Here is a 12,471-nt window from a genome sequence, read left to right on the forward strand (position 1 = left end):
CTGGGGAGGAAGAACAGGCAAGATGGACACGTGTGGAAGCTCTTTGCAACTGTTGAGCGCACCACATCCGACCCAAGCTGGGACTTGGTGAGAAGCCTTGAAGATGCTGGTGTTGGGGCAGAGAAACCAGCCCAAGCGATTCGCAGGCTCTCCCTCTGAAGAAAGACTGGTGATGAAGATCACCAAGGGTGCAGGTGGGCTTCAGATCCAGGCGAGGGCTTCGGGCTGCGCAGCTCCACATTCTCTCTTGATTTACAAGCAACCACAGACGTAAATAAGTAGGGCTGCAAACCCATCCCATCCGTCTCCAGATGGGCAAACCAAGGCCCAGAGACATCCAGTGACACGGCCAAGGCTACACAGCAGGCGGACCCTGGGGAGCACAGGCCTCCAAGAGGCCCAGCTCAAGGGGGATTTTACAAATCTCTTGAGCCTCAGAGCGGGGGTCCCCGCTGAGCAGTTCCCGCCGCAGAGAATTTCCTCTGCTTTGGAGGAAGCGGAGTTCTTCTTTCACAATGTGAATGTCAGAGATTCTGGGCTCACCCATGACTAAGAATGTCTGAGGCTTGTGGGTGGAGCCAGCGCTTAAATACCACACCTTCCTGTCTTCCAGCGACTGTAGACACCTGGGCTGGGACGCACAGGACAGGAGCATGGCCAGCCTACAGACCCCGCTCCTGGCTGCCCTCATCCTCCTCGCTATGGTAATTCCAGCAACCCAGGCAGGTGAGGCTGGGGAACGGGAGGGCTCCCTGCAGAGGCCAGGGTCAGACACTGGGCTGTCTTCCTCATGTAGTGGCAAGAGCACTGGACTGAGAGCAGAACACCTCAGTCGGCTGCTGGCTCTTGGGCTAGTCCCATTGCTTCTCTGGACCTCAGTTTACTCATCTGTTAAATGGGTAGTCTTGAAGGCTTAGAGACTAGGCTCTGTCTCAGCGGGTTAGGGGATGTGATGGGCCCGGCCCTGGGTCCTCTACTCCAGAAGGAGCTGCTGGGGGGGCCGGCTGGGGTGGGAAAAGGCAGGAGCTAGGGTAAGGGGTATTCCCTTGGCAAGCTGGTCCTGCCCTCCCGCCACCCTATTTTTGCTCCAGAACTTGCTCTCAACTCTGGACTCCTGACTTCTCTTCTCCATCCCAAGGTGAACTCCCCTGCCCTTGTGTGGGGCCAGGGAACGAGTACTGGACTGAGAGTCAGGCAGCTAGGAACAAGAATTGCTCAGTTATTGGGTTTCCTGAGAGATTTCCCCACATTAAAGGCCCCATAGATTCCATACTATTATTACCCACTTGGTCAGAGGAGGACATTGGGCCTCAGAGATATTAAATGACTTGCCTAAGGGGACTTGGCAACTTAAGGCAGAGTGGAACTCAAACCCGGGTCTGCGTGACTGGACTCTGCCTGAGCCCTTGTCCTCACTCTCCGGAGTGCTGTGTGACTCTGGGCAAATCCGCCCCCTCTCTGAACCTCCACCTCGCAGTTTGCACCATGGAGGGCGTTAGAGTAGACGTGAGCTGAAGCAGACTTCTTGAATTACCTGGGCCCTCGTCAAAATGCACCTCTGATTCAGCAGGACGGCCGGGCACCAAGCATTTCTGACAAGCTCCCCGGTGATGCTGACGCTGCCGGTCCACGGACGGCATCTTAAATAGGCTCCTTCCTGTTCAGAGTCTCTGGGTCCTGTCTGGATGCTTTGGGCGTCCTTGATGCTCAGTCATCCTGATTCCCTCCCCCTTGAGCTGATCGGCCCAGAGTGTAGACATTAGGCCCTTAGTGGCTTCGCAGAGGCCTCGAGAGCAGGAACCTCGAGGCCCAGAATCCTCTGGACACCGACCTCCCACATGAGAACAGAGAAGCTGGGTCAGAGGTTGTGGCTGCGGGAGAACTCTGTGGCCCAGCGTGTGACTCCTCTGAGGCCCCTGCCCCTAGGCCCTTACGGCGCCAATGTGGAGGACAGCGTCTGCTGCCGCGACCACATCCGTCACCCCGTGCCCGGGCGAATGGTGAAATACTACTATTGGACTTCAGACTCCTGCCGGAGACCTGGCGTCGTGTGAGTGGGGAGCTTGGAGGCGGGGCCTTGGGGAGCCTGCTGGCGTGGCCCAGGAGGCCCGGGTGCAGGGGAGCGGGGCCCACCCAGGGATGGGGAGAAAGCAGCGGGGTGCCTGGAAAGCTTGGCTGCAACAGAGGACTCAGCCCAGGCTTGGGGATGCCAAGAAAAAAATCACGTGGTCATTCAACGAATATTATTGGGCGCCTTCTGTGTACCAGGTTCCAAGGATGCAGGGCCGAATGAACAGGGGGCTGCCCCAGGCAGGCAGGGCAGTACCGGCAGTGCAGGCCACAGAGTGGAGGCTACAGGGTGTGGGCAGCGTGCCCGGTGCAGCTGAGTCAGCACAGATGCTCCCATCAGAAGCATCTGATGCTCCCCCAGGCCCTGGGAGCTATTCGAGGCAGCCCTTCTTCCCAGAAGAGGAGCATGAGGAGCTGACGCTTAGAGAGGGCTTCCCCGGGCCAGGCCCTGTCCTGAGCGTTACTGGGTTGCCTCCCTTAACCCTCATGCCAGCCCACGAGGAGCTGGGGTGACTTGCAATTGATAGATGGAGAAACAGCCTGCGAGGGGCAGTGACTTGCTCGAGGTTGTGCAGGCTGGAAGCAGGACCCTGGGTCCTCGTTCAGGGCTTCCTCCTTTGCTTCTCGTTTTCCTTTGTTTCTTTCTCTCGGCTTCTTGGCTTCCTTTTCCTTGGCCTGGAGCCCGCGCCTGCCCGTGCCCCTGCCCCTGGCTGGGTGACTGGGCTCTCCTCTGGGGAAGCCCCTCCCGCACCTGCTCCCGCTCCTCTGGGCCCGCGGCCTGCGGGACCACACACTGGCTGCTGTTTGGGCCTGGGGACTCATGACGCCCTTTGGGGCCCTGTCGTCTTCTCATCTTCCTCCTCCTCACCCATCTTCCTTCTCTCAGAGGGGCCTGCAGGTGACTAGACAAGGAGGCTGAAGCAGGAAGCCCTCCCAGGGTTCTTGTCACTCCAACTCTGAGCTCAGATTCCCCCCCAGTATAGCAGAGTGATCATTTAATATTTATCAAACACGGAAAAAGTGCTTGCTAAGTGCCAGGCACTGTTCTAAACGCTTTATAAATATTAACTCATTTAATCCTTGAAACAACCCTGTGTGGTAGGTACTGTTATGATCCCCTTTTCGCAGGTGATGAAATGGTCACAGAGAGGCTGTGGGGCCTCTTGAGCATCACAGGGCACAGCAGTAGTTAGTGGAAGATGTGATGCTCAGTGCCTGGCATAGAATAGATGTTCAATAAAAGACAGCACACGTGTGATTATTGGAATTGGAGCCAGAAGGGGCTCCAGAAAGAATGTGGCTTGACAATGGGGAGATCGAGGCTCAGAGAGGGGCTGAGCCTTGTCCAGTGTCACCCAGCGGCCAGGGCAGGCTGCCCATGTGGCCAAGGTCAACATCTCTGCCTTCTTTGTCCTTTGTGTTCGTTGGTGGTCTGTGGGGCAGGGCCAGGTCAGGGAGGTAAGGGGAGCCAGGAGCTCTCAGGCCCCACGGACAGGCTCTTGAGAGGCAGGAAGGGAGGCTGGGGCTGGGGGACGTCTCTGGTCCCTGGCCAGCTTTGAGCCCACGCCTGCCGGCGACAGCTGAGGCTGAGTGCCCCAGGGCGTGGCTGGTGCTGGCTGCAGCCTGGGCAAGTGGCTTTCCCTCTTTGGGCCTCACTTTCCTCAACTATGAAATGGATAGACTAACAGGGCCTCATAGGGTTGTTGTAAGGATTTATTGAGAAAATCCGTGCTAAAAGTTCAGGCCGGCTCGTGGCACGATTCTATAGCGCCCACTATCCGCTGTGGACTGTTCTGAGCGCTTCGGTTTATATTAACACATCAAATTTTCATCACAATCCAATGAAGCTGGACCACGATTATCATCCCCATTTTACAGATGTGGAAACTGAGGCTCAGAGAAGTTAAGGGCCTTCTTAACTTGTTCTGCTGACAAGTGGCAGAGCTGGGATTTTAACCTGGACCATCTGGCTCTGAAGAGCACGTTCCTGCCCACTGCCCAGTACTCTCTCCTAAGGCCATGTCCGCATTCCTTATGAGATTCTCGGGCATTCTGTTCCTTGGCATGACCTGGTACCCAGGGCTGGGGCTGAGGGTCCGAGGGCCCCAGAGGTCCTTGCTGCTCATCTCCCTCTCTCCCCCTTAGGAAATATGTTTGCATGCAGCAGGGGCCTCATACACTTTGAACCAATCTGTACAGTAGGCACCGCTGCATCCCGTGGGAGACCCATCCATGCTAAGCGTCCGTGCGGGCACGGGGGTCCTCGCTGCAGGCTAACACTGCCCATTATCTCCCTGGCGTCCCCTTGCAGCCTGCTAACCCTCAGGGGCCGGGAGATCTGCGCTGACCCCAGACAGCCCTGGGTGAAGAAGATTCTCCAGAAGCTGGACAAGTGAGGAAGGGCCCTGCCTGACCACACGGCCTTGGACCCCCCAGGAAGACTAACGGTCCTGCCTCCCTGCCGTCGCAGCCGCTCCGCAGCACGAGCCCGTGCCAGGGCCTCTCCCTGCAGCCCCTGCTCTCCGTCCCGGCAACTGTCACCTCAGCCCAGCCTCCACACTGTCCCTTGCATCTCCCCTTCCCCTCCAGCCCATCCTCTGTCCCAGGTAGTCCGAGGGTCCACAGTCCTGCTCAGTCACTCCCCTACTCCAACCCTTCCATGGCTCCCATTGCCCTAGGCTGAGGTCAGAGCCCCTGAGCCTGGCAGCCCTGCCCCCTGGATCTGGGCCCCATCCCTGTCTCTGGCCCTCCCCCATTTCCTTTCATACATACTGGACTCCAACTCCCTGTTCTCCAAACCCGCACATTTCCACTTCTGGGTCTTCTCCCAGGCTGCCCCTGACACCTGGAATGTTCCCTGTCACCCACACAGGTCCAACCCCACCAGCCCTCCAAGGCATGGCTCAGCCTAAGCGGCCAGTGGTTGAGTTTCTTTTTGTTTTTCTTTCCTTCTTCCTTTCTTTTTTTTTTTTTTTTGAGGGAGATTAGCCCTGAGCTAACATCTGCTGCCAATCCTCCTCTTTTTTGCTGAGGAAGACTGGCCCTGAGCTAACATCCATGCCCATCTTCCTCTACTTTATATGTGGGACGCCTGCCACAGCATGGCTTGACAAGCGGTGCCATGTCCGCACCCGGGATCCGGGCTGGCGAACCCCGAGCCGTCGAAGCGGAACATGCGAACTTAACCACTACATCCTCGGGCCAGCCCCTGAGTTTCATTTTTCAGACTTATCCTGGCCCTCCATCTCCTCTTAAAAGCCCTGATCACAGTCTGCTCAGAATTTCTGGGACTTGGGCCTTGTCCTCCAGCCCCACTGACTGGACCAAAGTTCACATCTGAATTACTTTTGGCTCCTGGCCTCCAGCACAGAGCACAGGGTCTGGCTCAGAATCAGGCCTCAACAATAAAAGTATGTCCCTCTCCCACCCCCCAGTGGCCCTCACACATCGACAGAGACCCAAGGTCATCTCGAGAAGAACCATCTGGGTCAATGTAAAACCTCAGATTTGCCCAGATTCACCTTTTTACCCCATTTTTCTTACATTTTAGGTCTCTTTACCCGTCTTACCTCCCTCAGGTCTTTATTTCTCCTCCAACCTCCAACAGCCTTGACTTCTTCAGAGTCCCCCACTTCCTCTTCCTCCTTCCCCCAAAAGCTCAGAACCAAGTTCATGCTATGGTGTGAATGACTACCCTTGGCTTGGTATTACAAACTCTAGTTATATTTGTATATGAAAAGAGGGCTAATGCTTAAGAGGCCAAATGGATGAGTGGAGGAATTTTAGGAGCTGTGTGGAAGGGGGCCAAGGCGGAACTTTCCTGGCCCTGGGAGTGAGTGTGGGGGTGTGGTTAAATGAAGGAAGATGGAGGTTGTTCTCAGGGGTCTGGGACCAGGCTAAGGACTGGGGTTTGGGACTTATCTGCACCTCCTTGGGGACAACATATTCCCCAGGTAAAGGAAATAAGCTGTACATGTGCTTGTTCCTTTCTGAGCCTGGTGCAAGTCAGTGGGGTGGTTATTGCTGTGTGACCCTGAGGAGACCATCTAATCTCTCTGAGCCTCCTCTGAGAATGAGAATACCCACCTTACAGGGTTGCTGTGGGCTCGGGTCCAAGGCACAGGGAATGACTTTGCCAGCCCTAAAAGTCAGCGTCTTCCAAGACCTGCGTCCCCCTGGAGGCCAGCACCACCTGCCTACCATGGGTGCTGGAAATGACCTGCCTGCTGCCCGCACACAGGCCCTCAAGCATCCCACGGTCCCCCTCCCCTCCTGTCTTGCGCTTGCCCCACAGGCCTCCTTCTGGAAAATAAATCCTCTGCAACAGGGTCTGCTTCGTTCCTTGGCGTTTGCTGTCCTGTGAGGTAGGGCAGGGGGCACCGCGGCCCCCTGTCTCTGAGTGGGGAAGCCCTTGACACTGACGTGTGAGCTGGGGAGCCAGGACCAGATGTGAGGACCTGGGAAGGACCTGCGTAGGAGCCAACAGGGGACCCCAGGCGTTTGCCCACCAGGCCTGGCCCACCCAGGGACCACCTGTCAGGAGGATCTGATGAAATCATTCATTCTGTCCCCAAGTCTAGAGCTGTACACAGCATATTCATTCATTGAGTCAGTCAGTCGATCAGTCAGTCAATCAATAACCTCAACCCTCCCCTTTCAAGGATGGACACGGAGGCAGAGGAGAGGTGCCAGTCAGGAAAGCTACTTTCTGAAACAAACATCTCCTAGGTCTCAGGGGCGCCACTCCACAGGAGTTTTGCTCTTCTCACATGAAGTCTGACGGGGCATCCCTGGTCTGCCGGCACCGTCCACACCGTCATTCAGGGACCAGGCTCCTTCCTCCTCGGGGCCCCGCCCTCCTCTGGGACCCAGACTCAACTCCATCATCCAGCAGACGGGGAGAGAGGACGTGGGCTTCTGGGACGGCTTTGTGAGTGGGCCAGGAGGCAGGGCTCCTCGCTTCTGCCCTCATGCCACGGGTGGGACTGCCACGTGGCCATCCTGACCACAGGTGGCACTGGGCAGCACAGCTAGGCTGTGCATCCAGGAGGTGGAGGGAGTAGGCTGGGGGAGCAGCTGGCTCGTCTGGTGCTGAACTCCCCGGGGCCCTCAAATGGGCCTGCTTGCCTGGGGCCAGACCAGCTGGGTCTGCCAGAAAAACGGAAGGACTCCTCTGCCCTCAGGGCCTCTTCACGACTTCCTTGGGGTGAACACGCTCCGTGGACATCTTAGCACAAGTGGCCTTTGCTCTTCGTCAGATCTGGCTCTCGCAGCGGGATTTCCAGGGCTGTAGCTCCAGACACCCAGAGCGCTTGTCTGGGAGGCGGGGAGCAGCATCGGGCCTCCCGACATGGATGCAGACAGACGCAGGAGCTCCCACTGGCTGGGTGTCTGGATCAAGGTGCTTGGTCCTTCTGAGGCTCAATTTCCCCCTCTGTGAAGAGGAGGCGATAAAAGCACGTTATCCATGCGTGTGGTTGTGAGAACCCAATGGGATAAGAGGGTACAGACAACCCAATAACAAAATGGCAAAGACTGGGATAGGCATTTCTCCAGAGAAGGTATTCAAATGGCCAAGAAGCACATGAGAAGGTGCTCAGCATCACTTACCATCAGGGAAATGCAAATCAAAACCACAACGAGATACCACTTCACACCCATTAGGAGGGCTATTATTAAAAAGAAAACAATGTAGGCGGGGGTGTGGAGAAATTGTAACCCTTGTGCATTGGTGGTGGAAATGTAAAATGGTACAGTTGCTGTGGAAAACACTACAGTAGTTCCTCAAAAAATGTAACATAGACTTACCACATCATCCAGTAACCCCACTTCCGGGTATACACACAAAAGACCTGAAAGCAGAGAATCGCACAGATGTCTATACCCCTGGGTTCATTGCAGCATTCTCCACAACAGCCACAAGGTGGAAACAGCCCAAGTGTCCGTGGATGGATGGATGGATGGATGGATAAACAGATGTGGGATACCCATACCATGGAATATTATTCAGCCTTAAAAAGGAAGGAAATTCTGACACGTGCTACAACGTGGATGAACCTTGAAGATGTGGCAAGTGCTTATAAGCCAGTCACAAAGATAAATACTGTATGGTTCCTAGAGTAGGTAAATTCCCAGAGACAGAAAGGAGAATGGTGCTTGCCAGGGGCTGGGGGGAGAGGAAATGGGAGTTATTGTTCAATGGATTCAGTTTCACTTTTGCAGGATGAAAAAGTTCTAGAGATGGATTGTGGTGATACGAATGTACCTAAAAATATGAAAGTACTTCATGCCACTGCACCTAACACTTAGAAGTGGTTAAAATGGTAAATTCGATGTTGTGTAGATTTCAATAAACAGAGGGGGTGGCCAGCACGGACAGAAGAGCCAAGTGCCGGAGGGCAGGCCTCCTTGTTGGCCAGACAGGGGAACCAGACAGAGGTGGGTGGGGAAAGGGAAGAGCTAGGTGAGGCTGTCCCCCAGGGGCCCTGGAGATGGCCTCACTGGCCACCGCGTCCCTCCTACCATCCTGGGGCCCCACAGGAGTGCCCTGGGCTCTCCATCTCGCTCCCCACAGCTGTTTCTGTTCTGCTTCTGGGGCTGGGGGAGTCCCTCATGTCCCACAGGAACGGCGCAGGCCGCCTGCTCTCGGGGGCACCTAGGCAGGCTCCCGGCCGTCTGTGGGTCTGTGGTAGGTGTGGGCAGGGATGACCCCATCCTCATCTCCCCATAAGCGCCTGAGGAAACCCTCTTTCCTGCTGCCCAGCACTGTTGCCCTTTCTAATCCCGGCTTCAGTGGATCCCCAGCTCAGACCCTTCCCACTCCCCTTGCGCCTGAACAGCATCCGCATTCCTCACTCCGGCTGCAAAGTGCCCGGCCACAGCCTCCCTGCCCACTCTTTCCCTGGACAGGTCCCCTCCCCTGCACAGGTCCAGTACTTTCCACCTTGGTTAGGTTTTTCCCTCTGCCGGGAATGGCCTGTCAAAATCCTGCCCATCTGCATCGTGCAGGTTACTCATGAATCATAAAAGGAATAACACTTCTCCAGCAGACGGATCCTTCAGCCGGTCGGCCATCCAGGCCTCAAGAACAGCGGACCGATCTGCCGGGGTGAAGGGGCCAGGGTGAAGGGGCAGGGGTGAAGGGGCCGGGGTGAAGGGGCCGTGGTGCGATGTGAAATCCCCAGTATTACTCATAATGGATTCTTGCCAAGAGCGTGCAGCTGGGAACTAATGGAGGCTGGAGAACCGACTTTCACTTTACAACAAAGACATAGGAGACGGAATAAATTAGACGACATCACAAGGAGATAATTAGATAAATTAAGAATGAGAACAGCGCGTAAGACAGCGGTGTGGACCCTTCAGAAAGTCAGTCATGAAAAATGTGCAGGGGGTCTATTGCAGACCAAAAAGAAATAACCGTACGCAATGCAGGAAACTAGATGGATCCTGGCTCAAAAAATAGAAGAGAGAAAGAAAGGGAGGGAGGGAAGAAAGAAGGAAGAAGGAAAAAGGAGGGAAAAGAAACTATAAAATACATTTTGGGGGCTGGCCCCATGGCCAAGTGGTTAAGTTCGTGTGCTCCGCTGCAGGCGGCCCAGGGTTTCGTTGGTTCGAATCCTGGGCGCGGACATGACACCGCTCATCAGGCCATGCTGAGGCAGCGTCCCACATGCCACAACTAGAAGGACCCACAACGAAGAATATACAACTATGTACTGGGGGGCTTTGGGGAGAAAAAGGAAAAAAATAAAAAATCTTAAAAAAAAAAAGAATGAGAGTGAAATAAAGTGTTTCTGAATACAAAAATAAAATAAAATAAAATAAAATACATTTCGGGGATATTGGAGAAATTTGGATATTAGCTGACATTACAGGCCATAGGAATTGCTGTTACTGTATTCGGTGGGGTGATAGCATCATATTTGTGTATTTGGTACCATGGAGATGCATGCTGAGGCATTCAGGGGCGGGGTCTCAGGCATCCATCATTTACTTTGAGATGGCCTGGCAAAAAAAGATGAAGCCACGAAGGAAAAATGCTGCTCCCTGAATGCAGTTGGAGAAGGATGAGAGCTCTTTGTGTGGTTCCTTCTTCTTTACTGTTCAACATTTTCCAAAACGACAATGTGAGAGAAAGAAAGCACAACTCTGCCCACCTTCTGACTGAACATGGTCTGTCACTCCCACCTTCCTTAACTCCGGGACAAGAATAAAAGGCTGCTCCCTCCCCCAGGCCCACAGCCTCGGTCTCTTGTAAAACCTGTACCTTCTCTCTCCTACTGGCCCAGGGCTCCTTGGAGCAAGGGTTCTGGCTTCTCCACGTTTGGGGCCCCCGTCCCGTTGCAGTACCAGGCACACACCAAGGCCAACACAGACACTGACAGCTCCTGCGTGCCAGGCGCTATAAATGTCCTTAGCCTTATGAACTTCCCCAGGGGGTGACTTGCCGAGGTGGCTGTTAGCATCCCATTTCACAGATGCGGAAACTGAGGGTCAGCGGGTCAAGGAGCTTGCCAGGGCGATCCCTCTCGAGCAGTGGAGTCACACTTGCTCCAGGTCCGGCTGCCCTGAAAGCTAGTTCCTCTGTCTGAACCAAACCTGCTCTCAGTTGACCTTACCGCCCCGAGGAGCCGGGTGGGGGTGACCGTTCCAATTTTTTGGAGGAAGAAGTTGCACTAGAAGACGGGAGAGGACGTCCCCAAGGGCTGAACAAGGAAAAAAAGCAGAGCCGAGTTTTGTGGTTTGGCACCTGTCCCGTGCCAGGCTCTGAACTGGCACCTTATGGGCGTGAACCGATTCCATCCCAGGGATGTCACCTGGGGTCATGAGCCAGCTGGCTGGGGCAAATCCAGGCACCCCCACTTCCTGGCTGGTGATCCTCAGAAAATTCCTTCCCTTCTGCGTTCCTCAGTTTCCTCATCCATAAAAGGGACCATGATAAAGGCATTTTGCTCACACCCTGGGTTTGTAGTCAGTGCCCGTCTCAGAGCGAGTGTGAGCCCAGAGCGGCGGGGAAGCTGCCCGAGAGCACACAGAAGCAGTGACAGGGCCGCCAAATGCCGGAGCCCCTACTTTCCAAATACAGGTTTCCCCCTGCTGTCAGCAAGGACAGCCGTCCCTAGGAAACCTTCCCAAGCCGAAAAGGCACAAAGCGAAGGAGCAGTTACCACCGACTTACCTGGAAAACTTTCTGAGCATTCCCAGACCCGAAAAATAAGCAACCAAGTGGCACCAAATCGCACACAAAACCCAAAACCCCCTCAGGAGCTCTCCCAGGCTTGTCTGACACCTTGGCACACATCTTGCTAAGGGATGCACAAAATAAGGCTAAGGAAAGCGCAGGTGCTCACAGACACAGTTCAAAGCCACGGGGCAGCGAGGCCGAGTCTAGTCCCCAGGGAAGGAGCCCCAGGGGAACCCCTCGCTCCGGGCCCACCGTGACAAAGGGGCCTCGCCGCCAAACAGACACCGAATGCTGTTCTCGCTTTTCACCTTTTTTTGTAAAGAAATCCTCTTCAGAGCTCTTCAAGTTAGCAAAAACAGAGGCTAATGTGGGTCTTCTGGGAAAGCAAAGTTGCCTAAGGCGAGAACTTTCGAAAAGCGATGGATACCTGCACGTCTTCCCCTGACCGCACAGTCTGTGGTGGGGAACAAAGCTCTCCGTCCCCACGCACCTGGCCCAACGTGGCTCTTGTCCTTTATGAAGTGTGGGGCTTCCTAGGACTTGCCCCTTGCCCCTCCCCCCTCCTCCCCCTCCCCCCTCCCCCTCTCTCCCCCCTCCCCCTCTCTTCCCCTCCCCCTCTCTCCCCACCCTCCTCCCCCCCGTCCCCCCTCTCCCCCTCTCTCCCCCCTCTCTCCCCCTCCCCCCTCCCCCTTGCTCCTCGCTCCCCCTTCTCTCCCTCCCTCCACCCCTCTCCTGCCCCTCTTCCTTTCACAGGGGCAGAGCAGAAAGAGCCTTGGACCTCAGTTTTTACCACTTCCTGTCGCTCTCCGGGCCTCAGTTTCCTCAGCTATAAAATGAGGGCTTGGACCATGGGAATGAGAATGTTACTAGCTTCGTCTCTGCTGGCTGGGACAGATTCTCTGAGTGTAAATGGCCGTGGGCCCATGCCAAGGGTGCTCCTCCCGGTCAAGGAGTGGCCAGCCTCCTCCCCTCACAGCCCAGCAGTCCTCCTGTGCCAGGGGAGAAAGAGGTCCCCTGGCCTGGGGACCCTCTGCCCAGCACAGCCTAGACCGGCTGGCTCCGTGGCCTGCGACAGTGGCTCGAAGACCCTCTGGTTTCCCTCTGGCTGGCAGCCCAGAGACGCCTGGATGGGAGTGGGGTCACAGTTAACTCCTGGCCTCAGGCTGGGCTAGGCTCCTGCTAAACTTTTAGAGTCTTGGGATTGTCCCTACTGC

At 55.5% G+C, this 12,471-nt stretch overlaps 1 protein-coding gene across 1 annotated transcript; it reads left to right on the plus strand.

Annotated features, from left to right (window-relative positions):
* Positions 1 to 619: 619 nt before the first annotated feature.
* On the plus strand, positions 620 to 6,399 carry CCL22 (C-C motif chemokine ligand 22). The gene is made up of 3 exons (XM_008540910.2): positions 620 to 726; positions 1,927 to 2,050; positions 4,382 to 6,399. The coding sequence occupies exons 1-3, from the start codon at positions 654 to 656 to the stop codon at positions 4,464 to 4,466; spliced, it is 282 nt and encodes a 93-aa protein (XP_008539132.1). The 5' UTR covers positions 620 to 653; the 3' UTR covers positions 4,467 to 6,399.
* Positions 6,400 to 12,471: the final 6,072 nt, after the last annotated feature.

The sequence above is a fragment of the Equus przewalskii genome, chromosome 3 (assembly GCF_037783145.1).
Source record: "Equus przewalskii isolate Varuska chromosome 3, EquPr2, whole genome shotgun sequence".
In the NCBI taxonomy this organism is placed as follows: domain Eukaryota; kingdom Metazoa; phylum Chordata; class Mammalia; order Perissodactyla; family Equidae; genus Equus; species Equus przewalskii.